This window comes from Gymnogyps californianus, chromosome 4 (assembly GCF_018139145.2).
Source record: "Gymnogyps californianus isolate 813 chromosome 4, ASM1813914v2, whole genome shotgun sequence".
Taxonomy (NCBI): Eukaryota; Metazoa; Chordata; class Aves; order Accipitriformes; family Cathartidae; genus Gymnogyps; species Gymnogyps californianus.
The window spans coordinates 43,011,527-43,037,886 of NC_059474.1; the positions used below are offsets into that span (position 1 = coordinate 43,011,527).

A 26,360-nucleotide genomic window follows, 5' to 3' on the forward strand; every position below is an offset into this window, starting at 1 on the left:
CTCTAGGGGCTTATTTTACTTCACAAAGGTACATTTCCTATAACGCACGAATGATTTTTTTTAATTTTACAATACAGCATATTGACATTTCCTGAAATAGAGAAACAGTATTGATAATGATCTGCTTTCAAATCTGTCATGCCAACACATCCTTCATTGAAATAGCTGTTTCTGCAAAGAAGCATCTATGTTGCCAAGGGATACAGAACATAAAACCCTTCACAGGTCCACCAAGAAGAAAGGCGCCTGAAAGCAAAAAGTACCAATACATCTGACACTTAAATAATTATGAACTTAATTTCTTTCACAAACTGTGCACCATAAACTTCAGAGGTCCAACAACCTCAAAAAGGAGGTGCAAGTCCTAAAACCCAAATGATTACCATTTGGGGACATCTTTCCCAAAATATTTTTAAGTGTCTAATCTAACACAGGTTAGCACCAGACACATTTTTAATTTGCTTTTAAGGCCTTGTTTTACCTACTTCAGTACTTCAAAGTGTGACACAGCAAATTTACTATTCAAGACTGAACATATTTCACTATCAGCACATAATTTTCCACTGTCACACACTTGCCGCTGTTCATTTTAGGTGAGAATTGATACATACTTGTTTTACAGTCAGCTCCACGTTTCTGGATAGGGAAGGGAAAGATTTTGGATAAGTAGGGAAGAGAATACGAAAGAATGCAGTCAATCTGCGGTTTTAACCTCGCCGACCTGCACCCTCCTCATTTAATTAAGAGGCCCCAAGAAGAGCCCATTATCCCCCTCTCTTGTGTAACAGCAGCCTTACTAACCAAGCCCATGAGCCTACATAAAGTGAGCAACTCAAGCCGAAAAATACTGCTAACACTGTTTACGTGGGGAGGAGCCTCTGGATCTTCCAAGTTGCAGAGCCCCTCAGTTCTCCGTATGCGAACGAGAGCTGCCACAGAAGAACACCGAAACCAGGCGACAAGGGATGACACGCTGTGTAAACACTCAGGGTACTGCCCCTCCCCCCGGCCTTTCCCGTTTTGGGGGAGGTGTGCAGATAAGTTGAGGACCCCACGAAGAACCACCATTTCTGCCCCTTCCCGCCTCCCGGCCGCAGGACGAAGCGGTCTCGCTGACGAGGACGCAGCCTCCGCTCCGCGGGCGGGCCGTGCGGCGGAGGCTGCCTTCTCCTCTCCTCTCCTCCCCCCGCCCCGCCGCAGTCGGGCCGGAGCCGCCACCTCGGCCCCGCTCGCTCCGACGCCAGCGGCCCCTCCTGTCACGTCGCGGTGCCGCGGTGCCCGTCCCGTGCCGTGGCCCTCCGCCGAGGGGAGCCGAGCCGAGGGGAGCCGAGCCGAGGGGAGCCCCGCCCCTACCTGTCCGGGTGGCGCCGCCTGCTGCTCCCCGGGGAGGCGCTGGCTCATCCTCCTGCGGCGGCGGGGCGGGGTCGCGGAGACGCCGCGGACACCGGCTCGGCCCCCGGCCCAACGGTCGCTCCGCCAGCCAGCCCCGCCCCCTCGGCCTGGGGGCGGGGCTTCCTGCCGCGCACGCGCGCCACCGTCGCCGCTCAGGCGCCTGCCGGGCCGCCGGAGTTAGCGTCACCGCCGCTACTTCCGGTTCCCGCGGTCCGCCGCCGGCACGGGTCCTCCCCCTCTCGCCGGCGGAGGGGCGTGGCTTCTCGGCGGCCCTTGAGGGGAGCGGCCGTTAGGCGCGTGCCCGGTGAGGGGGGCTGGCGGCGGGGCGAGCTCTGTGGCGTCGCCGGCCCTGACCGCGCTCGGGGGTCGGGCTCCCTTTCGCGCCGGAGGCGGGTCGTAAGGCGGGAGGCGGCCCTTTCCGTGAGGGCGGGTTACGGGCCCAGGTTACAGCTTGCCGCTGCGCCGAGCGGGCGGTAACGAGGGAGCAGGGAATCCCCCATGCTTCAGAACGGGGAGGAGGCGGTTTCCCAGGTAAAGGAGGTGGCTCGGTACATGGCGGCATCGTTTGGCTTCTGGCTAAACCAAGACACGTCTAAATTTCACGGGCACTGCGCGCTCTGGCTATAGGGTCCTAAGAGCTTAAAAATTTCGTTTATCTGCAGATGAAATGCAGATCTCGGGCTGAGCCCGTAACTCCTGTGTACTCGCAACCTGAGGTAGGCACAAGGCATTTCAGTGCCTACCGAAATACTGAGGCCGGTAAACAGTTTACTTAACATACATCGACAGAATGGAGGTTCTAGCAAAATACTGTGGCAGGTTAGGTGGCTTTTTTTTTTGCAAGGAAAAACGATAAAATATCCGCGGGTTCGTTTGCATAAAAGGCTAACAAGACCGAGCAGTGCTTTGTAGCGTGCGTGCAGGATGACGGATCAAGACAATTAGAGTAAGACTGAAAAAGAGCGTTATGAATCACAAGCCCTTACTCGTACATGCTACTGACAGGCACTTTTGACTGGGGAGCCGAGGAACCGCAGATCCCGCCTCGGAGCCAGCTGCCGCGGGCAGCCTGACCCTCCCGAGTAAGTTTTGAGCACAGCCCCGCTGGGATAGGCTTCCCCCTACTAATCCCGCCCGGGGAAGACACGTACCGCCGGTGCCAGGCTGCGCGGCCTTGCGGATCATGGTTGGTTCGTGAAAGATTTATAGCTGTTTCTTTTTTTTTTTTTTTTTCCCCCCAAACGCAAATCCCCATGGCGAGCCGCTGACAGCCCGCTTCCCCGCCGCGGCTGCGGGCAGCGCCGCCGCACCCCGCCCCCGGCCGTCACGTGGCTCCTGGCCGTGCGTTACCACGGTGAAGCACCGCTAACGCGGGAGGAGCGGTCAGGCGAACCTGCTGCCCCGCCTTGGCACAGGTCGCCCAATGGGAGCTGGGCTGCGGGGCGGGCCCGCCAATAGGGGCTGAGGGGGCGGACCCGCGGCGGGCGTGAGGCTCGGTTGAGCGGCCGCGGCAGCGGCGGGCGCAGCGGGGAGGTATGCCGGCGTGGGGGTGAGGCGGGCGGGGCGCGGGGGCCGTCCCTCTGCGGGGCTGGCGGCGGTAGCTGCAGCCGCCGCTGGGGGGCCGGGCCGGTGGCGGGTTGCCTCTCTCAGTCGCCTTGGGCCGGGTCCCCGGCCGCGCCTCTCGCCCTGGCGCCGGTCTTGCCCCAGCTGTGTGGGGGCGGCGGCCTGGTGGGGCCCGGCTGAGGAGCGCGGCCCGGCCGGCGCCTGGGCTAGGGCCCTCCCCTGCCGCCGGGCTGAGGCTGGCGGGCACTGCGCGGTGCCGCTTTCTGTCCGCCTGGTCGTGGCCTGGCCGGGCAGTTCGGGTTTGTCGCCTCACTTTCTCCGCGCACAGCGGTCGGTCGGGCTGTCTTGGGGTGTGACTTGTGCCCCGGCGCACAAGCCGCTTTCGTGCGTGACCGTGATGGATGAAATGACTTTTTGCCCAGGGCTTGAAAAGCCAACGCCCTGTCAGCGCTGATGTCCTTTCTCAAGACTTATATTTCCCATGCCACGGGTAAAAATAAGCCATCTAACTCGTACAAAATTATATCCCCTCTTTGACTGAGCTGTACCTTCTTGCCCACAGGCTGCTTATTGATCATTTGTATTCACACAGAACAGCGTGCAGTAGGAGCCGTAAGCTACGCCTAATGCATCTGGTTTAGCTGTAGTACAGCATAGGTTGTTTCATAAACAAAGCAGGGAAGAGAACTTACTAAAGCCATGTGAAGTTAAAATTGTGTCCTACCTGCTCTGTTTTACCATTGCCCAAAAGAGAATATTGATGTTAATACTGAGTCTTTCTTTTTTTAGAAGTGCAACTTCACACCAAACTATTTTTCTGTACTTCAAGGCAAAAAAAAAAAAGCCACCAAGACATTGCAGGCCTGTCATTTTCACTTTTTTCTTTCCCGGTAGTTATCTTTGGTCCTGGTTGTTTTCCCATCTCCTATTTTGCAGAAAAGATTACTTCAGTTCTCTTGTGTTTTGTCTTGCCATACTAATGAAGCTTATTCGTTTTAGTCTGCTTTCATGGTATGGGTCCTTCATCTTCCTGAGACTCTTTAGCAGCATCTGTGTCTGGTGCATGGTAATTCTGTGACAAAAAAATGACCCCAAATCAGAGAGAAGAGCCTCACCTGAGATATATATGAAGTATGGATCTAAGCTGCTAGGGTCTCCTGTTGGAATGAAGCTGGGTACAGCAAAGCACAAATGCTGTTAGTGCTCTCAAGTGAGGCTTGGATGCAGAAAAGCTTAGGAACCTTTTGTCTTTTTCAGCTTACAGAAACTTCCTCAGGGTATGGAAGTTTTTTCTCCTGTAGAAAAGATGACCTTTTAGTCCACCATGAATTTTTTCTGACATTTATCACTTTGGTCTTTGTTTTGCCAATTCTCTTTGCTGTTCTGACACTTCTCTATATTGCCATACCTTCCACATGCAGCTCACTAGTGTCTTATTTTTACCAAAGTGTTTTTTAATATAGAACCTTAAGCACCATCAACATTCAGCTGAGCAGTCTGTTTAATCTCAAAAGGTAGTCTAAGTGGTCCGATAGTACATTAAAAATACTGATTTGCACCATTTTGTAATGAATTTATTTTATATGCAACATGGAAAAATAAATTATCTAAGTTTTCAGTCAGAATTAAGGTCACACCTTTCTATATTGAATAATGATTCTAAACTTGATGGGGATCTCTTGAATTCAGTCCATTTTTGGCTTCATTATAGTGACTAACTTCCAAACTACTGGATTTAGTGCTTCTTAAGAAACAACATGTAGGGATTCCCCCCCCCCCCCCCCCCCCCCGCTATCGTCGTTCTTCCAAGTAAAGGTGAATGAAAGATTGTTAACCAGGTGCTATAGCTCTATATGATGTTTGTGTGCTAGCTGAACCAGAAGTTATGGCACTGACTGCTTATCTTTTTTAGAGATAAAACACATCCTTTTTTTTATACTGTCTGTCAAGGTGAAGGATTAAACTGGTTTTAGCAATGCAGCCCTTTTTCTACACCAAGTGAGCCAACTGTACCAAAATAGAATTGAGACTAAGAGTAGATGATTTACAGAAAAGCTACAAAGCATGTGATGCAACTGAAGAGACAAATGGATTGACATTTTGAGTTAAAAAAAAAAAAAGGTAACATGACCTGGCAGGCTAGATGACTAAGTACGGCTAACTAAATCTGTTTTGTGGTTTTTTGCCTAGTGCTCGAGTAAGGATGCCTTAAGAAGATAACTATGGATAAATATATTAAAGTGCGAAAGATTGGAGAAGGATCCTTTGGGAAAGCAATTCTTGTCAAAGCTAAAGAAAATGGCCAGCAGTATGTTATTAAAGAAATAAACATCTCTAAGGTGAGTGATTATTATTAATTACTGATCCATTCTTTTTGTATTTCTGTTCTCAAAAATCATTATTTTCCTTCTGAAGATGTCAAATAAGGAGAGAGAAGAATCAAGGAGAGAAGTTGCTGTATTGGCTAACATGAAACATCCGAATATTGTCCTGTATAGGGAGTCATTTGAAGGTAAGATTAAACAATACAATAGAACCTAAAGTAATGATAGTAGGTGACTGTCTGTGCACTACTTAATGCATTTAGTTTAAAAGTCTGTGTGTTTTCTCTCTTTAATCAGTCTTTCATACTTTTATTACTTATTTCAGTTCTTTTTGGTTGTATTTTTTTCACAATTCCCCTGCACATTTAAAAATAACAGTAATAAAAAAAAAGTGCAACAATTAAACAGAAATGTTCGTGTCTCTTCCTTACATGCATCAATTTTGGTCGATGCGTAAATGAGAGGGTTATGTTCTCTTGTTTCTCCAGAGTGTAAGTCTCCTTGAATACTTGTGTACACCCTAACGGCTTGAATGCTTGTGTATGTTAAATATGAGTATGGTCTAAATTTGGGTATTGATAAACTAGCAAGAACAATTTTATCTCAAAGTCTGTTGTCTTAGAATGCAGTTTTCAGTAATTGCTATCATATCATTGCTGTCAGAGCTGGAAGAATAGATGGGACTGCTTACTTCATCAAGCTATGAAGGAAGGAGAAATGTAATTCCACATTTTCACAGTGAATGTCTTGGGAAATGAGCAGAACAGATAAAAGATTCCAAGAGCCTATCATGTAGGTTAAAATACTATTAAAAAAACTAAGTAGTATTTGAGGTACTGTTTAGGGACACTGCTCTTTTCTCCTTTCCTTCCTTTCTGCTGACTTTCATATGTCTTGATTGGGGGCTTTTATTTTTTCTATTCATTAAATTAGAATTTTGTGTCATAGTCATATTGCACAGCCGTAGTCTTCTGGTTTATAAATCCACACTTCTGTCTTCTTTGTAATAGAGGCCTGTTCTTTAAGACTGCTTTTTTTCTTTTTTCTTCTTACAAGGTAGATCCTGTAATCTTTCGTTCACAAGACTTCATGTTGCATCTTTATTGCTAAAGCACATTGACTTTGAACATACTGATTTGGTTTATAAACAAGAGAATTATTTCAGCAACAGGTCTGCAAGAAATCCAGACTCCTAGGATCATCTTTTAAAACAATACCAATTGTAAAGCTTAACTAAGATACAAACAGCTGTAAGCACAAAAGAAGAATCCTGGGTTTGATGTTTTGAAAGACGGATTTCAGAAGCATTCTGCGGGAGTGAAGTTTAAGCAACTTAGATGATTTAATTAATTTTGACTCTATTTAGAGTTTTTTAAGTGCTATGACTAACTTTCATAAAATAAGAGTTTTTCTTTTGAGCAGCATGTGATTGATTTTATGCATTTATTCATGTCTTCTCAAACTCATGCCTAATATGTGAGTAGTGTAGTTCTTGTGATTTTGGTAACTTGCAATTTGCTTCTGCCTAATCTCTTTTTTTCATCAGCAACTGGAAAAGATTGCATTGGGGGACAAAACTGTAACTTTGCATGAAATGTATTATATATGTTCATACCTCCCAGTGGTAACTTGCATAGGATTTTTGGAAGTCTCCTAAAATTTCATTAAAAAATGAGAAAATAATTGTTTCCGTCTGTCATTGCCTGCTGGAAGTTTTATCACTGTTCTTCAGTCTCTGAAATGAACTGTATTTCTGGTATGAGAGCTGATGATTGTCACATTCTTGCACTTAGTGTGAGTAATACCTTGTCCAGGTAAAACTCCAAGAAAGAATTAAGCAAATAGAGGCAACTACCTAAATTAGAACTTAAGATCTCTATTTTTAGGGTAGGGGATCTATAGGATGTTTGAAAGCAGGTTGAGGAATGGTTTTATATTGCATTCATAAAGTGACACCTTTAATTTCATCGTGGTTTTGAACCCCATTTTGGGGCATTGGTTCAGCAGATGTCATTTTTTTCTCTCCATATCAAAATAGTCTGATGTTACCAGAAATGGGAAACTTATGTTGTGAAACTCAAAATAATAAAAGCGTTTTTGCTTGAACTTTGAAAAAAGGACTGATAAATGGTATCTGATGCTGCATGTGAAAAGAATAATTTTTTTGTTGCTTTTTCTGTGACTGCAGTGAAGATATTCGGAAAGTTATGTTAAAGATGAGTCTTTTTTTCTTTCTGAAATACTTTGTGTTCTATTTTACAGAAAATGGCTGTCTCTACATAGTGATGGATTACTGTGAAGGAGGAGACCTATTTAAAAAAATAAATGCCCAGAAAGGAATCTTATTCTCTGAAGATCAGGTGACAGCAAACTGCTGCTATAGTGTTTTGTTGCATGATACTTTTTTAAAACTCATGAATTATTTTGGCTCGGTTTGGTAGATACAGTTGCTTAATGTAAAAGGAGGTTCTCAAATTGTGATTCTCATTGCCATCAGTCACAGTAGTATCTTAAAAAAAAAAAAAAGAAAACATAGCTGGAAATCCTGAGTATGTTAATTGGGGTTTTGTCTGTATGTGTAAGATGCCTTAAAAAAAGTTGGATCTCTTGCAAAGTAAACTAAATCTGAGAAATGAAAAATACTGAAGGACAACATGAATATTTTTAAACCTTTGAAATTATTTTCTTTTAAAAGATATAATGGCACAGGATTTTTGTTTTGTAATACTGATTTTCATTTATCAGAAGTATAAAATAACATACTTTGTAAGTATAATAATATGAAATATGGCAATATGAAGTTGACATAATTCAAAAGTTTATTTTTCCATTAGAAAAAATTTAATATTGCATTGGAAGTATACCAGCAGATTTTCTTTTTCCATGATACTGGTTATAAAGTCATTTGTACTGTGGGAGAATCTGGAATAAATGAGAGGATTTTCTGTACAGATTTGATTAAATTAACTGCAAATAGATTATGTAGGATTCAATTTTTTTGTTAGAACTGACATATGTTTCCTTATTTATAAATTGTTTCTGTGCCTTTGTGTCTGCATCCAGTAGGATCTCAATTTACCTGTGGTTGGAAAGGCTTAGTAGTATATTAGGTCTATTGATCGTATTTAGAATAGGGTAATCATGAAACATTTTGGATATAATTTGTAAAACCTTTCATTTGGGCTCACTTTTACAAGAAGAACTTAAAGTGGAAAAGTGAAAATTACACCTTGCATTATACTGTAATTTTGACATGTATGTGCTAAGTTGGGAACGTGAAACCACTATTCATATGGAAAAGTTCTTGCCATTAGTCACTTTTTATATTGTGATTTTTACAAATTTACAAAAAAAAGGGTTGTTGGCTTGTTTATAATCTTCTAGTTTCTCTGTTGTTTGTTGCTTTTCTCATTGAAATCTGCTTTGTACTATTTTTAAGGTAAAATACATAAAATTACTATATGATAAAATAAGTGTTTCTGTAAACATCAGTATGGCTTTCTAGGACTCTTGGTTGATTAACTGTCTGCAAGAAGACTTGTATTGGTTACAGCAAAAGTACAATCTTTAAGATGCAAGTTCCATGTCTTAAACATTTTAGCCAATCAAAATCATATTGCGTACTTTTGTTAGGTTTATAATATGTGATGAAACTAGTAGTCTCAGGCTTAATATCTAATTTGAGTAATACGCATCTTTCATTAAAAAGTTTGTATTATAGTGACAGTACTGTTATGTTTTTAATTATTCTATGGTATAAATGAAGACAGGTTTGTTGGAAGAGGGTAAAATCTTGAGTTATAATTATAAAACTGATTTGATAATACCTTCAGTTATGTAACTGGGGAAGCTTTCAGATAAATAATGATGCTGATGTTGCATTTTCTTTTATGCATAGATTCTGGATTGGTTTGTACAGATCTGTTTAGCACTAAAACACATACATGATAGAAAAATCTTGCATCGGGACATAAAATCACAGGTATGTAAGTAACTATTTTTTAACTGAATTTATTTCCAAAGTGATTACATTCATGTCTTGCTAGTGTAAGTTGGCAAATTATGGAAAATAGTCTTTTTATGTAAACACTTCTAACACTGGAAACACTTTTTTCTTCAGAATTATCTGGAAGAGGTTTATATGATATTTGTACAAACAGATGAGACTATTTGATGAAGCTACTTGAATGTTACTCATAAATTTATGTGTGGGGACAGAAAAGGTTATGTTTTAGAATGTGTAATAGTGTTTTCTTTAATGTTGATGAAGTAGGACTTAGAATAAGTCTGGTGTTTCATAGTAGTCAATAACACTACTGCTAGTGACTTCAGAGTGATTGGATGGTAGAAAACTTCATTCTTCCCAAAACATGTTGAGAACAAAAAGTGTGCAATTGTATGAATGTTTTAATTAACAGACTTCTTAAAATTTCTATGTCAAGAATATATTTTTAACCAAAGATGGAACAATACAGCTGGGAGATTTTGGGATCGCCAGAGTTCTTAACAGGTAACTCCTTTTTGATACTGTTTTCTCTGACTTAATTTAAATCGCTTTGATCGAGGAAAACACCATCTGTGCACTTCATGTGAGTTAACTACTTAACATTCATTCCTGTTTTTTTCTTAGTACTGCAGAGTTGGCTCGCACTTGCATAGGAACGCCATACTATTTGTCACCTGAAATATGTCAGAACAAACCTTACAACAATAAAAGGTACTAATAAGCATTTTATTAAACATTTTTGGTAAGGGGAAGAAAGTGAGTTCTTTTAGAAATCTAAAGCTCGTCTATTTGTACGATGGTGAACAGCCATTAGTTCATCTCTTAACCAAGAAGGTACTGAGTTTCACTGTACAAGTGGGACCTTAGTAGGTCTGTGCAGTACAAAGCAATGTGATGCAGAGATGACTTAGCTTAATGCTCTGAGTTCTAGATCTAGCCGTGTTCTTAATTATGGCTCTACTTTTGCCTATCTGCACACTAGTTGTACTGCCTTAATTTATGCAGTACAAATGCGTAACTGTGTTAAGGATGAAATCACAAACACAGTAATTGGATTCTCTAAGCACAGGCATAGATAGGTGGCTCAGCTTGCTTCAGATAACAGTCATACAGATACTTTGCTTATACGTCTGCTGTCCTGGCAGTAGGCTGTATCTGGTAACAGTGTCCCTAATGTAATTAAAATGGTCATTATCAAGTTAATCTTATACTGCACTAAGCTGCTGCAGCCATTGCTGTGAGTGCCTTATACTAATTTCAATTGATTTCTTAAAAGATAAAAATTATTACAGTTCCTTGTCCCTCAATTTCTTCTATATGGGATTTATTATCCAATGGTCTTCTAACCAAATTCTGTAATCCTGCAGTGAGTGAGGGTAAGGTAAGTCAATGTTAAACAGAGTAAATTGACTTTGAGAATTGTATTTGCTGAATTAGGTGGTGAGTTTTGTTTGGTTTATTTAAAGAAAAAAAGCCTTTGTCTGTATTTTGTCTAATTTCTGTGATTGGGGTGGTTCAGATGAAAAGGTCTAAATAAAATCTGGAGCCAAAATAACCTCATCTGGTTTTCAGGTTGGCGTTATTTTTGGTTGTTGAATTCTTTTTTTTGTTCGGGGTTTTGTGGTTTAGGGGGTGGAAGATGTAAATGCAAGGGAGCTTGTACATACTCAAAATACAACCTTTTCCTTTTTAAAGATAGACTTCACAGATATAAGTTACTTGGCAATGTTATGCCTAGAACTAATTCTTAAGATATGTTCTCTTTGATTTAGTGATATCTGGGCCCTTGGTTGTGTTCTCTATGAAATGTGCACACTTAAACACGCGGTGAGTAGAAACTTCTTGCGTCTTTAAAAGAATAGTGATTTCAAAGAGGAATTTTTCCTGATGTTATGCAAATGTATTTCAGTTGATGAAAGGCTTTCATGGTGACTGTTTAAAATTATCTTCAACATTTTCATCTCCTCTTCCTATACCAACCAACATTTTTCATCTGTGTTTTGGTTCATGCCAGTACATTTTCTGTCTGTGTTTTGGTTTATACCAATCTCTCCAGAAATCTTAGCACTGTGTATTTTGTTTTCAGTGTAGGCTTTTAGTGAACTGTGTTAGCTGAAAAAATTGTTAGGTGTTGTAACAAATGATACTGTGAATAGTGTTCCTCTCTTTCAAAAAACTTGACATTTTCATTGAAAGTCTGAATTTGGACTGTCAGCTTTTGTGCAGATGGATTAATGCATTTCTGTTTAGAACAGGAATAGTTCTTAGAAAAAACTCCCAAGGTGAGAGTTGCCTTTTTTTCCTTCCTATGTGTGTGTGTTGTTTTGAAGAATATATCTTTATCGCCCATTTTCCAGTTAGGAAGGGACGAAAAAACATTTATTTCTGTCTTGTTTTGGGTTTTTTTGTGGGTTGTTTTAATAGCTATTTTTATTAAAAGAAAGAAGACTATAACAACATGAAAATCGGAAAAAAAATTTCAAGGCATAAGGATTTAATTTCATTTCAAGCTTTTGTAATTTCTTATTGCTTGGTCTTTTCTGTGGCAGCAATGCTGACAATGTTGCCTTTCTGAGAGTTGATGGCAATAGGTTTTTTTTCTGTGAGCTGGGTGATATGTACTGTTTTCTTTTTATCGTACAAAGGAATTGAAATGGTGCGCTCTGTTTCCTGAGCTTAAGCTGAAGTCTAAGCATTCCTTTGGATCTTACACAGAATGAGTGTGAATGCTTTACATTCTTTCATTTGAAATGTGGCTTCACTAAAAATGGCAGAAGGCATGTGATGGTTGAAAGTGTTTGGGAGAGGAGATCGAGTAGATAATTATATAATTATTTTATTCTTAATTATGTATCGTTGTCAGTCTAATCTGGAGAGACATAAGTATTTGTTAGCAAAATTTACATCTCTATAGTATGAAATATCTGTTTTATGTATTTACAATCAGAATACTTGGTAGCAGATTATTTTAAACTGCTGATGTAAACTGTTGATGGCATTGAAAATTTATTTTGGTATGTTGAGGCAAGGGAAGGTGTGGGTTTTTTGTTTTCATCTTTATATACAGCCTTGCATATGGACAGACAAGTCAGTAATACGTAATAACTGTTTTCTTTCTTGTGTGATATAGTTTGAAGCTGGTAACATGAAGAACTTGGTACTGAAGATAATCTCTGGACCTTTTCCTCCTATTTCTATGCATTACTCCTATGACCTACGTAATCTGCTGTCACAGTTATTTAAACGGAATCCTAGGAACAGACCATCAGTAAACTCCATATTGGAGAAAAGCTTTATAGCCAAACGGGTTGAAAAATTTCTCACACCACAGGTATGAAGTTAGTTTTAATTCTAATTTTGCTAAAAACATCATAGGACTTTTCTTTTTCTTTATTCTAATGTTAATATACAACATGAGAAATTGGTGTGATGGTATTCCCTAGAGCTTTTATAGAGACACTTTCAGTTGAGGAAGAAAGAGTTTTACTATGAACTGTAAAGAAAAATCTCAAATTACTTAAGTATTTGGTAGTTTCAAAAAAGACAAGTAGACAGCACAAACAAATTTAAATTGGCAATTTCTTAAGTGCATTGTTTTGTGTGTTTTTCTATATAGTGAGGAATTATCATAATTTCTTCAATCCATTTTTTGTTTGGAATTTGGAATGGCCTGAAAGTGTGTTCTATGAAATATTGCTAAGTAAATTAATCTTTAAATTTCTTGATGTTTAAATGTATCACGTGTATATAACCTCAAAGAAGTTGCTCACTATTCTGTTTGGAATCTGTTGATATCATTTGACATCTATTCATGTCCTTTTAATATAAATTTAATCAAGAGAGATCAAGATTAACAAGTGAATAATAGTACTGATACAAGATAGATAAATAAATACAGAGAAAGGACATGGAGGAAATGAATGCAAAAGGAGACCTCACTAAGTATAAAGAATTCTAATGGATTCTAACTCGCAACTAAAGAAATTTCACAAGAAGGCCATATATAATTGGAATTTCAGTTGTATATGAAATAGACTTTCAACTAACAATAGTTCAGATTAAAGTTGCAATGAAAGGTAAGATTCAGAAGTCTTTACAGATAAGTTTGTTCTAACTTTTACAACAGTAATAGTTTGATCTGATTTTATTTCCAGTAGCTAGAATGGATATGAAATTTTTATTTGGGGTTAGTCAGGCAAAGTATAATTAGTAATAGACTACTACCAGATGATGATGATAATTTCTCCTAGACTGAGGGTGAATACTTGCACACAATTTTTCCAGCTGAATCACTAACATGTTTGACTTAGAGATGCTACCTAACCTTAAAAACAACAAAAAAACCCCACACCCAGAAAGCACCTTTTACTAATTGTATCAATCACTGGTACATTCATATTCAGCTGGAGGTGGTCATTCTGTGACACAGCTGTAATGCCTATTTTCTTTCAGTTTCATCCATGGCTAATGCCGTTGTCCTCTGCTTTCCTTAGTCTAAGCCTACAAGATCTTCCATAGTTGACATCTTCAACATGTTGCAACTATTGCTGAAATCCTGCTTTTCAATGATAGGAAATCAGTCTTCCAGTTTTATATAAATTCTTTCTTAATTTTCATAGTTACTAAGTTACAGTAAAGAGTGGCTCTAAATTAGCATCAATTTAAAAAAAAAAAAAAAAAGGGCTTTTTGAAAGGTACCGAAGAGTCACGTTTCTTTTCTGTCAGTAGCTGTGTTATCATGGAAACATCACACTTCAGTTGTTACAGCTTACCACCCAAACAAAAGCTTCAAGATCACTGAAACACCATTAGTATGAGACCATTCACATGTGTGACTTCTTGCTTACAGAATCTTTTGATGACAGACTGTACAGGTTAAAAAGTTTCTCTGCCATCATGTGCAGAGTCCTAAGTTCTGCACTTTGGTTCTTGGGGTTTTTTTTTCAGTTTTAACTCCTCAGCATCCATTGTAACTGACTGGTAGCCTCTAAGCAAATTAAAATAATCTGGATAGTTCAAGATTCTATAAAGACTATTCCTTAAAACCTTGTGATTTAGCGACTGTTCAGTTAACATTACTGTCAGTTGTTGTCAGAACATTAAGTAACACATTCCTGGCACGCTCCATCTCTAGAAAGGTGGTCTGTAGTATGGCCATTATCTGTCTGCAAGTAGCTTTACTGTTGTAAAAAATACCTTTGCAGTTCCCATCCTTTGAATATTCTGTATTGGTAGCACCAGTTGCAGCACTCGGATTCAGCAAGAAGTTTGAGAGCAGGATGTTAGAAAATGAGAACATGGTGCTGGCTCAGCTAAAAGTCAGTCTTACTCCATATCCTATGGGCAGTGTACACTGGCCATAAACAGTGCCTGGTGAGGCACAGAAGAACAAGGCAAGCCTATGTGACATTACCCTATAATACTCTCTCAGCCTTCATCTTTTGTTATCTCAATTGCATCAGCTCAGGAAGCATCATCTTTGGTATTTAGTCATCCTTAATAGATTTCTTGTCCGTGAGCTTATCTGATTTCTCCTTGAACCTGTGTAAGTTTTTATGATCAGTAAGAAATTTCACAGGTTTGCTACTTGTTGCAGAAAGCATCAACTTTGTTTATTCTAAACCTTCCTCCTTACATTCAGTTGTACCCCACTTCTTGTATTGGTATTATCATTTGCTGCCCTTGTGTGTTTCTCTGCAAAATCACATGTGGTATTCTAGACCTGTCACATTACATCTCGGTCATCTTTTTATAGGCTGAAGAGCAAACTTATTTGTTCTTTGTACTGAAGCTTTTTAACACCTTTAATTGTCCTTGCTGCTCTTCTTTGAACCTTTTTCATTTCTACTACATGGGTTTTGAGGTGTTGAGTTCAGAACTACATACAGTATTCGAGATGATGGCCTATTAATGTTTGAATGTTCTTTGTCTAGACTCCAATTTTTTACTCCAGTAAGGCTGTTTTCCACATTTTATTATGCTAATTTGATATGCCTGAGAGCACACCATGTGTGTTGTTCCTAGATATCCACGTATGTAGTCATCTTCCCATCTTGAAAAGGATAGGGAAACTTAAAAACTGCAAACATTTTTAAAGGGCTATTTTTTTGACACAAGCTGTCTGAGAAATTCAAGTGAAATTTGGCAGCTGTACAGAAATCTAAAATGAACTATGCATAAAACTATGTTGGTGCTCACATTAACTTTCTTCTAGATTCTTAGCTAGGTCATAAATGAGGTAACATGTGCCACCCAGAAGTCAGACTAAATTGGTTTTTTTTAAATTATTTGAGTAATTATGCCAAAAATGTTTGAAAATACTGAATCCAGCTTCATATTAATGTTAGTGATACTAAATTGAATACATAAAGTTGAGTATTCATTTAAATTTAAGTTAGAGTAAATACTATTAGTTAGATGCTTACTCAGAGTGGCACACTTCTCTGAAAAGGAGTTCTTTCTAGCTTCAGTCTTAAATACTGTTGGCTAACTGTTCAACTTTTTGTTTAGCTTATTGCAGAAGAATTCAATCACAAAATCTTCCAGAAGTTTGGACCACATGTTGCACCAGGTAAGTAAGTGTGTAAAGTGCTTTTGCTTTCAGCTCTGGCAGGATAGTGCATGTAGCTTTGTTCTTTTAGTGTTTTTGGTGTGTTCTTATACCTGATTCTAGAAGTTTCAGGAAAAAAGAGAGGGAAGCAATTTTCCCTCCTGCCCTGGGGAGCTGGATGTATGTAGGGTACAAATGATGCAAACACAAACTATGGTCCTGTAATATTTTAGGTGTACTTTTTCCTCTTGCAGTATGCTACGCTTCCAAAATTTAAGGAGACAGTGAAGACTTCAAATACTGGAAATAATTTATATGTTTTTGTTGTACAATTTTTTTTTTCCCTTACTAATGACAAATTGTTAATGAGAAATACTATTTCTTGTAAAAATGTGGGAGATTTCTTTAGAGATCCCAGAATTAAGCCCTGACTTCAGCCCAAAGCCATAGAATTTCTGCTAGTGGTAGCAAATTAGATCATGGTTCATTTTGTCAAGATGGTCTTACCTTCATTTTCCTGCATTGGTTTTACCCTTTTTTCCCCAGATTTTCTTCCCCTTTATTTTATTTCCTTCTAATCACTTGAAGCTGTGGCAAGTGCTTTGGTGTCTTTCAATAGTGTTGTGTGTTTCACTGCTGTCCTGCTATTCTGTAGTAAGAGAGCCCTGCTAACACAGTGTCGTGGTTTAACCCCACTCAGCAACTAAGCACCATGCAGCTGCTTCCCCCTCCCCGCTCCCAGTGGGATGAGGAGGAGGAAAGGAAAAAATACCAGTGATGCACAATGCAATTGCTTACCACCCGCTGACCAATGCCAGAGCCGCGATCCGCCCCTCCGGCCAGCTCCCCTGTTTATATACTGGGCATGACGTTCCATGGTATGGAATACCCCTTTGGCTAGTTCAGGTCAGCTGCCCTGGCTATGCTCCCTCCCAGCTTCTTGTCCACCTGCTTGCTGGCAGAGCATGGGAAACTGAAAAATCCTTGGTTTAAGATAAGTGCTACTTAGCAACGACTAAAACATCAGGGTGTTATCAACATTATTCTCACACTAAATCCAAAACCCAGCACTGTACCAGCTACCAAGAAGAGAGTTAACTCTCTCCCAGCTGAAACCAGGACACACAGAATCAAATCCACAATATTGGCATATTTTCAAGAACTCTACAGGGAAAACAATATCCTTGAAGGCCACTGAAGCTCCTCCAGAACTCATCTTCTGCTGACATTAGTGTTGCAGGTTGCGGTTCAGTGTCATTAGTAGAGGGAGGCCTGTCTCTCCATTCCATTAGGAAAACTTTTCCCTGTGTCCATGACAACTGGATAATAAAGCGTGGCAGTTGAAATAAGCTTCAGTTCTCCAGTTTGAAGTGTTGAGAGTGAAAAGCTCAGGGATTGTATTCTGCTGTTTGTTATCAAGCATGAAATTTAGACACGCTGTTTTGGACAACTGGGTGTATTGCACTTACGCATCAGCTCATGTGAATGAAATGTTGGCAGTTCACCCATTTTCCTCCAGCTTTGCTGTTCTAAGACCTTGGGAAAGGGAAATATGGTACACTGGCCAGCCTGGATAGCTGTAAAACAGTTGGTTTTTTTTCTTTTTAGCTAAAAGACCAGCTCAAGAACAAATACTGACTTCAGCTGGACCAGCTCAGAAAATTACCAAACCTGCTGCAAAATATGGAGTGCCTTTAGTGATCAGGAAGTCTTGTGATGCACCTAAAAAGCCTAATGAGAAGAAGCCATTGGCTAAATCTAGACAGGTAAGAAGCTAAGTTACTTAAATTGAACTGTTTTGCTCATACCTTATTTAAATGCTGTGAAAATACTATGCATTCCTTTTCAAAATGTCTTTTATGTGGACACATGCATCTGCCAAGAAAGTAGTAGTAGTTTAAATGCTTGGCTTGCTTCATTATTGATTTTTTTTGTTTGGTTGGTTTTAATATGATTTTTGGAGACTGCTGCCTTAGGTTTGGTTTTTAATTCCACTGCTGAATTAGATGTGCTTTGCATGTTTTCAGTTCCTTTGGTGGTGTTGACCGCTCTTAGAAACATTGGAAGTCTGTCAGGTATACCAAGATCATTGACACTGGATAAGAATCTTTACATCTTTCTTCCTTGTTCAAAAATAATCTCAAATTTTCAAAACACAAAAAACTTTTTTCATCATTTTCTAAAGTGTTGTCAGCCAGAGAAATTGTGTAATTGGAAGAGGAGTTTCCCAGACTTAATACCATGGGCTAATGAGAAATAGTCTTCTGTATATCTTCATACAGTACTTTTGATCTTTCTTCCAGTCATCTTCTCTGTACTCCTCATTACATAAAAGTCTTTTTTTTTCCTCTCTTTTTATTTCTTTAATTACTGCATGGCCAGGAGATGTTTATGATACAGCTAGTTTTGAGCTGTATGCATGTGCCAAACAACTAGCAACCAAGAAGCTCCCACTTCAGCAAGAGAACTAATTCAAATTTTCTTCTGAATAAGTAATATTTTTGTTGTTGTTGTGCGTCTTGGGGTTTTTTTTCTTTCCTTCTCCTCATGGCACTTCGGGGAACATAATGCTGAGATCTCTATCCATCTGTCAATTTGATGGGTGGATAGAAAATTATCTTGGAGATATGAATTACCCATGAGGTTCAAAAGTTATCGGCGGTCTAGGGGAAAGCTCATTGATCACACAAGCCTTGTTGACTTGTGATGCACAGTTTGAAAAAGGAAGCAAGAAGGGAACGCACAGACTTCTTGTGTGTCCTTATGAGACCATGAGGTTATTATGTTTTAAGGCTTCATTGTGCTACCATCTGCTAGTCTTCGGCTCTTTATAGTCAGTTTCACCAGCCAACACTGATCCAACTTGCACAGAGACTCAAAGCGGCAGGGTAGAGACTGAGGAAATATCCTCTTGCTGCATGTAAGGAGTTAGTAACGCTGCAATTTTAAGACATATTCTTTGTGTGGATTGTACCTAGTGACAAGGGATAAGCTGTAGGATAGAAAGAATGGCTACAGTGTAGTATAAATTTTCTTCTCTTTGCTGTTGTTCCAGGGTAGTCTGAGCTTGCAGCTCTCAACTGGCTTTTGAGAGGAGCATGTAACAATCATCTCCTTTGTTTAGTGATATTACATTACCTCACTGTAGTTGAACTACATTGACTTCAGTCTCTAAAGGCTTCTGTCTTCTGAAATACTTGATTTTAAAGTACGCATTTGATAGGATTTTAGGTTTTTAAAATATTATGAAGCTCTCTGTGTTCTAGTATGGTCAGAAAAAAAAATGCTTTAAAAGTAACCATCACTTTGTTGAGAAGATTAGGGTAAGCAGCATGGTTTATTACGTATAGCTGCTGCTTTACCAGGTATTCAGTAGTGGCCGTGTTCACCTCTTCCATAGGTAACAAGAACCTTGGTTAGAGTTACCCAAGTGAAAGAGTGTAAAGATAACCCAATAAATCTGTTCTCCAAATAAAAGAGAATCTTAATATCTAGGGACCCTCAAAGACTTGTAATAGGAAAAGATCGTAATGCAGAATGATATTGCCAGAGAAGGAAAATTAAGACAAAACAGAATTAAAAATTACTGCCTTCACGTTCAAGACAGAGCTTTTCATAGAGGATGAACAAGTACAGTAGCATTTACCCCTAGATCCTAGCAGTGCTTTTCATTTAAAATCTCCTGAGTACTTAACTATTTTAAACCCCAGTTTGTACATACTAAGTGGTGGGTTTAAGATTTTTTTTTTTCCCCCCATTAGAATTTTTCTCTCATTCTGGCATTGTGCTATCTAATTTGAAGTTTCACCTTTTATCCAGGCCTTTCCAACTCCAATGAAGAAAATGAATCCAGGAGAAGAAAGGAGGAAAATGTTTGAGGTATCATGAAATCTTTGTTAATTTTCAAATTAAGCAAAAATTAATTCCAGAGCAAGAATGACAAAATAAAACCTTCAAACCTTTCCTCCTTTTCTTTTTTCCCAAACATTATGTAACAGTGATTTTTTTAAAGTTTTTTTTTTTTTATTCTTCATGGACATACACCAGCAATTGGAGCACTAACCTATCTTGACAGAGGCTTCACAGAATAATGGCTTGGTAATAAATACCAAATTATATGCTTATTTTTCAGGAACCTTCAAAAAAGAAAAGGTTAGAATTGCCTGAAAAAGAAAAACGCCACAGAGATCAGGTAGACAAGATTGTTCAGACTTTCTTTTTCCACTCATAGTAATTTTGATGAAATATCTTGTGGTGTGGTGTGTTCTATGTTGCGTAAGAATACGGAGTAGTTCAATTTCCCAGTTATTAAACATGTTTAATCCTTACACATTGCAGATCAGTTTACTGAAGGCAGATGAAATGAGAAGACTGGAAAAAGAAAGGGTAAAATATGTTTAAAATGTGTTAATAGTGAAGTTCAATTTTTAACTTAGTGATTCCTTGAATTATGTTTTCCTGTATTGTTTTCTCCTTCAGATGGAACGAATAAACAGAGCCAGGGAACAAGGATGGAGGAATGTGCTTGGTTCAGGTGGAAGTGGTGATGTTAAGGTTGGCAGCAGATGCAGAAATGTGGTGTAGTCTGTTCCCCCCACCTTTGGTTATCTGGCATGGTCTTCTCTTTTCAGAAAGATCTGCTCTTGGAGGTCAACTCTTGGGGCTGCCCATTATTAATCTATGGATAATTTAAGAGAAACTGTATAACAGACTCTCTTCCCTGGCTTTTTGGAGATCATGTGCAATTTTCATTTTTAATACTTACTAAATTTCTGAATCTCTTCTCTTTCTGCCAGTAATGCTTTTCATGCACCACTTTCTTTTTTTCCACTCCTGCTTTTGCTACTTTTCCTGTGCTGAATCTATGCATGAACAGCTTCTTTCACATTCAAGTTTGTTCTTGAATTCTTTTGTTGAAATATTTTTCCAGGTTCTCATATTATGATAATGGACCTCTTCCCCAGTATTAAACACCTGCTTCTAAGCATTCTTTGTTTTTTAGCAACATAAATGCTTATATATGCTGATAAGTTGTTCAGGAGGGGGGTGAAAAATCCTGAGTAAATCTAATTATTTTTTTCTGAAAGCAGTAAACTCTTTAGCCATTCACTTTTTACATAATTTAATTACATAATTTAATCTGATTCCTATGACAGTTTCTTTTTGCCTGTTTGTGTGTGTTGTAGTTTCATGGAAACATAACTGTTCTGGGAAGTAGTCCTATGAAGTTAGTTGAATATAAAAGTCTGGGTACTTTCATCGGACAGAGCCAGTGCAGGAATTTAAGTATTGCTGTAGTGTAAATCTATCTGACAATAGAAAATGGATTAAAACACAGCTATTTGTTGTGGAGATAGCAAGTCTTACAAAAATACTTGGCCTAAACATGTTTAGTAGGGTTTTTGTAAACAAGCTCTGACTGAGCAGTAGAGTCAAAATGAATAGAGGTTTTATTTTCTATTCCTTGTACAAGAATATGAGGAATACACAAGCACTTGACCAGGTTTCAGTAGCTGCTTATTAAATATATTATTTCAGAATAGACGTCATCTTTGGTTGTCTGCCACACATCATATAAGTAAAGCTTAAATATAAAAGCAAACTTAAGCATACCAGACTTTAAAAACTACCAGGTGCTGATTTAATGGAAAAATCAAAAAACATCATTTGGTTCCTATGCCATCCATCTCTCTCTCTCAAGATGAAACTGGCAGGCACCAATACAAGCTTCCATACAACACAATATATCAGCATCAATACGTTTGGATGAGACTACATATGTTCCTGAAAACAATCACGTTTCTGATTAACTTTGAGAGTTTTATTGCAAGGTCCTTAGACACTGCAAACTTGTGAAGGGTTCTGTTGTAGCTACAGCTGCATCGTTACCAGTATTCTCAGTCATCTAGGGATACTGAGGTTCAGTGGTTGTGTATATTTTCACTAAGTGTCACTGGTGTAAAATGTCGTGGCAGACTTGCTTTAAAATTCATTGAAATGTCTTCTCCAAATTGGATAGTTTAGTACAAATCTTACTGCAGGCCACTACGTTATCATCACTCCAGGTTTCCATATACTATTATATTATTCTTGTCTTAATTATCCTTTTCCTTTCTCCAGCATGAAAACAGTGTATCCAGCAACTCCCTGATGATGCTGTCGAATAGCATTGTTCGAGCTTTCTAACAATGCAAGCCATATAGCGTCTTCTGAAGGCACAGCAGGGTCATGCACTGCATGATTTTCTCCTCCTGTTGTCTTTTTGGGTTGGTTGCTGGCACCTGTTTCTGAGGGAAAGTAGGGAAAGAGGTGGCAAGAATTTGGCTTTTTGTTTGTGGTTCTAGTAACTGTTCTGCAGACTGTTGATGAGCATCTGCTTCATAGCATTTGCCTAGAGATTGATCATACTATTTCTTCAGATAATTCTTTTGAAAACTGAGCTCTAATAATGATAGATGAAACCTTGAATAGTGTCTAAAGCAAGACCTTTCCTTCTATTTGTAGAATCTATAGTCTTGTATAGTAAATTATTTTTATTCAGATGAACAGCATACCTGCATATTTATTTGAATGCCTGGATGAATCTTTCAGTTAGTATTCTATCATATGGATTATGGGGAGCTATTGATGGGTATTGAGCAACTGAAGCTCAGAATGTGAGCTAAATTCCATTGTCAAATACAATCTGTTCAAGAACTTCTAGGTAGGCAATCTTAAACGTGCCACATCTGCACTCACCTATTTGAATTCATTTAAAATACTTAAGACCACTCTGGAAGGAACACTGACACTATTGTTAAAACAAATTCCATAGATTCACTACCATGGGCTATTTGACTGCTTCCCCCAGGTGTAAAGGGAACATTTTTATGCATGTGCTGACAACCTTAACCTTATTTTGCCAGTTTCACATTTTGTGCATCCATCCTTGGCTACTACTGTACACAGCTGCTTGCAACAATTTTTTTTTAATTATTATTTTCACATGAAGGTTCTGTAGAAATTTTAATTCTTTGAGAATAACAGAGATAATTCACATAAAGCAGTAGCTGGTGGTAGATGTTCACCTGATCTGAGCTTTAGTACGGAAGCATCTCAATTCTGGTGATGAAACCAAATTATAGGTTGGTAACAATGGGGATTCTCAGATAAATCTGCACTTAATACCATTCAGCAACCTTAGAATTGTGCTTAACCGTTTCCAGCTTCATGGGAAAAATGGGTGTTCGGCTACAAATCACTTGTTAGTACTGTATCACTTTTAGCTTTTGTGCTAGAAGTTTGATTTTTGCTGTGTAGAACATCTGTCTCCAACTACACTTCAATGGATTTGTTACCAATAACTTCCAAAATATATGACAGATGTCTCATATATAACTAGATTATTATCAGAGGGAGGTAAAATGCTGTGTTAATTCTGGAGTGCTAACAGAAAAATAGGTTTTTAATTTATCTATCTTGTAGTTTGTTAAAATAGGGGCATGCCAGGAATAAAACTAGGACCAATTCAGAATTGTTGCAGGACATACTAATGCTTTTATTCTGCTGAAGAGGTGAAAATTGGAAGGGCTTGTTAAAACCAGTATTTGAGATTTTTCACCCTACCCCTTCTGATTTCCAGGCACCATATTATGGCGGTGGAGGTGGTGTTGGTCCTTTTCCTGTGTCTTCCAGGGGACAATATGAACACTATCATGCTATTTTTGACCAGATGCAACAGCAAAAGGAAAACATTAAAGTAGCTGAAGAGAGGGAAGCCAAATTGAGGGCAAAAGTACAAGGCCGAGAAGTTGTTGAAAGGTATGGCTACCTTCCATTAGAAGTTGCATGTGGTCTGCTTTAGGTGAAAGTAATGAAAGTTACTGTACATATTTATCTACAGAGGAATTCCACCTGGAATACGTCCAGGAGTTCCTAAGGGGCCTGCAGGTCATCACCATTTACCTGATGCTGGTGCAGTTAGGAAAAAAATGAAAAGATTGAAGGAGGTGTCTAAACAAGCCAATGCAAACAGGTTGGACTATGATAATCCATAAATCTGTCCCTACATGTTAGATTCTTGTTCTGTGTCTTGTTTCATTTAGTAGTTGGACATGTCTTAAAATCACTTTTATCCATTGGTACTGTGCTGTCTGTTTGTGTGTTAGTCCCTCGCAGACCACAATTCTTTTAGAACCAGTGGAAACCTTGACTTCCTCAATAGTGGAAAAAAAGGATTACTAACAACTGTAACTAAACTAGATTTCAGCCAAAATTCTTCGCTTAATGCAGTTGCAGATAACATTATAAGCCTCCTCCTTTGCTTTTTTCATAGTTCCACTTTTTGTGTTAGCTGCCAAGATGCTTCCTTCTCCTGTCATCTCGTTCTGACTGCCTTCTCTACATCTAAGTGTTTGACTCTCTAGTATAGGAGAGTGTCTAGGATGCTCCCAGAATTGTTAGCTCCTGTTTATTGGTCAGTGAAAAACTTGTAGGAGCTTTCTTCGTTGAGATGCAAATGCCAGGTGTTATAATGGTGTGCAACTTCTAATTCAGTGATGCTTATTCTTTTCAATTACTATAAACTGAGTATTTTATATATAGAAGGATTGTAAACAAGTATTGATTTTTTTTTTTTTAATTATTTCACTCTTTCAAGTAGCTTCTTCAAAACTTCTTTGCTCTCCTTCAGATCTGTTAGTATTGCCCAAAGAACTGTGTCCGCACTTGTGAGCAGTAAATTGGAAAATATCTTTTTTCCTAGAAGTTTAGTACATGAGCCTTACTAACTAACTTTCCTAGAGGGACAAATTTACTCATGCATTATTTAAACTTCTGCAGATCCAATGATGTATCCCATGGAGGAAGAAATAAATGAAGTTAATGTGAGAAAAAAGGAAGTGGCCAAAGAAAACATTTGTTCTTCTAAACTAATTTTATTCAGTTTTATATTTTAATAGAATATATTTTGCCTTTGTAGATTTTTTCTATTTTAAAATTTGCAGCAATAGCATAACATGTTTAACACTGATGTTACAATTTTGCAGCTACAAGGTATATTTTATTTTCTTTATAGTAATTTGGGCTGTTGTGAGCTAATTAAAATTCCTCCTGGTACAACCCAGTACTGGAAGGTATTTTCTCAGCTGATGGACGTGCGTATTTCCATCATCCTCTATTTAGTCTCGATGCTTTGCACAAAGTGCCACAATCCGCAAATCTTGCCTCGATTAGGAAACACTGCCTCGCACATTTGACAATATTAAATTATACTTGGCTACACCTGTGTAAACTGTTTTAAATGTGTTAAAATTGAGAGGAACTATAGTAGAAGGCTGCAAATTATGAATAACATGGAGGTCATGAAGAGAAACTGTTCCATATTTCTCAACTACATAAACTTGGAAGCACTCAATGAAAATACTGTGCAGAAGTTTCAAAATAGATAGAGATTTTTTTTTCTATTTATAAACTGGATTACCTTTAGCCTTAAATTGAGGTGCTGTTTCTTAGCATTTAAAATGTGGTAAGTGTTTGTACTTTATCTAGAAGCAATTTTATTATCATAGCTAGCCTAGCAGTATTTCTCTCCTGCACTTTATTCTTTCAGCTGGAGGTGAAATATGAATATAAGTGTTCAGGATGTTTAGCTCAAACAAAGAATTTAAATAACTGCAACTTTCTTAAAGATAGGTAATTTAGAATGTATATTAAAGAAGTTGAGAAATCCTCAAGTTACAATCTTTCTGATTACACTACCACAACTAACGTAAAGCTAAGTACATTCAACATCAACAATCTTTAAAAATTGTCTCTTGGACAGAAATGCAGCCCAGAAGAAATCTAGTTGAAATATTTTAGCAAAATGAGTCACTCAGCTTTAGAGTAGGAAAAACCATTTTCATAAAATTTAGTCGAAATAAGTTTTTCCTGTGAATTTGGTTTGAGACAAATAAGTTTGGGGTTTTTTGCTTGGGAAGCACCTCTCCTCCAACACTGTATGCTGAACTTCAGCTATATGACACAGGTTTGGACAGATTTCACTATCCACCAATTGAATTCATATGTAATGAACAGTTACAGTAAAAATCTTGTAGTGAGTTAAATATGTGTATACAAAGATTATCAAGTGTTTGTTTCTTTACCAGTAACACCTACATGGATCGTCTTGCCTTTTCAGAGCAGCTACAGCGTTTGTTTTATTGTATCAAAGTAGTTTTACCTCTGTCTTCCTCTTAATGAATTGTAGCATATGGAAATATTTCATTTCCTTGTTGCTTGGGGGTGGGGGGGGTGAGGGGAGAGAAAAAACAAGATGCAAGGATGTTTAATTAGTGTGCTAATTCATTTACGAATTACTAGCAATAGCTCCTGTATTGCAAAACGATTCTTTCTTTAACTGTCTCAGCTTGATGGGTTATTGCTATCAGCTTATTCCAATTTCTTCCTGCCTGTTGCTCGGCCCCCAATACTCAGTCAAACGAGGCTAGGGGAACCTTGGAAAGGGGATTGCCTCATCATTCTACCATTTGTTAGAATATCTTAC

General features: G+C 38.7%; 2 protein-coding genes across 3 annotated transcripts in view; one reads left to right on the forward strand and one right to left on the reverse strand.

Moving 5' to 3' along the window:
- Positions 1 to 1,407, reverse strand: part of CLCN3 (chloride voltage-gated channel 3) — a 72,894-nt gene extending 71,487 nt beyond the window's left edge. For both annotated transcript variants that reach the window (XM_050896010.1, XM_050896012.1), the window contains exon 1: positions 1,354 to 1,407. The gene's annotated coding sequence lies outside the window, so the exon portion shown is untranslated. The remainder of the gene's footprint in view (positions 1 to 1,353) is intronic.
- Positions 1,408 to 1,671: 264 nt separating this feature from the next.
- The window catches only part of NEK1 (NIMA related kinase 1), a 50,631-nt gene continuing 25,942 nt past the window's right edge, over positions 1,672 to 26,360 (forward strand). The window contains exons 1-17 of the mRNA XM_050896006.1: positions 1,672 to 1,696; positions 5,146 to 5,294; positions 5,371 to 5,467; positions 7,542 to 7,639; positions 9,178 to 9,261; positions 9,722 to 9,789; positions 9,910 to 9,996; positions 11,058 to 11,112; positions 12,416 to 12,616; positions 15,796 to 15,856; positions 17,444 to 17,601; positions 19,655 to 19,714; positions 19,968 to 20,027; positions 20,174 to 20,221; positions 20,315 to 20,389; positions 23,457 to 23,635; positions 23,718 to 23,849. Coding sequence (XP_050751963.1) covers positions 5,178 to 5,294; positions 5,371 to 5,467; positions 7,542 to 7,639; positions 9,178 to 9,261; positions 9,722 to 9,789; positions 9,910 to 9,996; positions 11,058 to 11,112; positions 12,416 to 12,616; positions 15,796 to 15,856; positions 17,444 to 17,601; positions 19,655 to 19,714; positions 19,968 to 20,027; positions 20,174 to 20,221; positions 20,315 to 20,389; positions 23,457 to 23,635; positions 23,718 to 23,849 — 1,580 coding nt within the window. The 5' untranslated portion in view covers positions 1,672 to 1,696; positions 5,146 to 5,177. The remainder of the gene's footprint in view (positions 1,697 to 5,145; positions 5,295 to 5,370; positions 5,468 to 7,541; positions 7,640 to 9,177; positions 9,262 to 9,721; positions 9,790 to 9,909; positions 9,997 to 11,057; positions 11,113 to 12,415; positions 12,617 to 15,795; positions 15,857 to 17,443; positions 17,602 to 19,654; positions 19,715 to 19,967; positions 20,028 to 20,173; positions 20,222 to 20,314; positions 20,390 to 23,456; positions 23,636 to 23,717; positions 23,850 to 26,360) is intronic.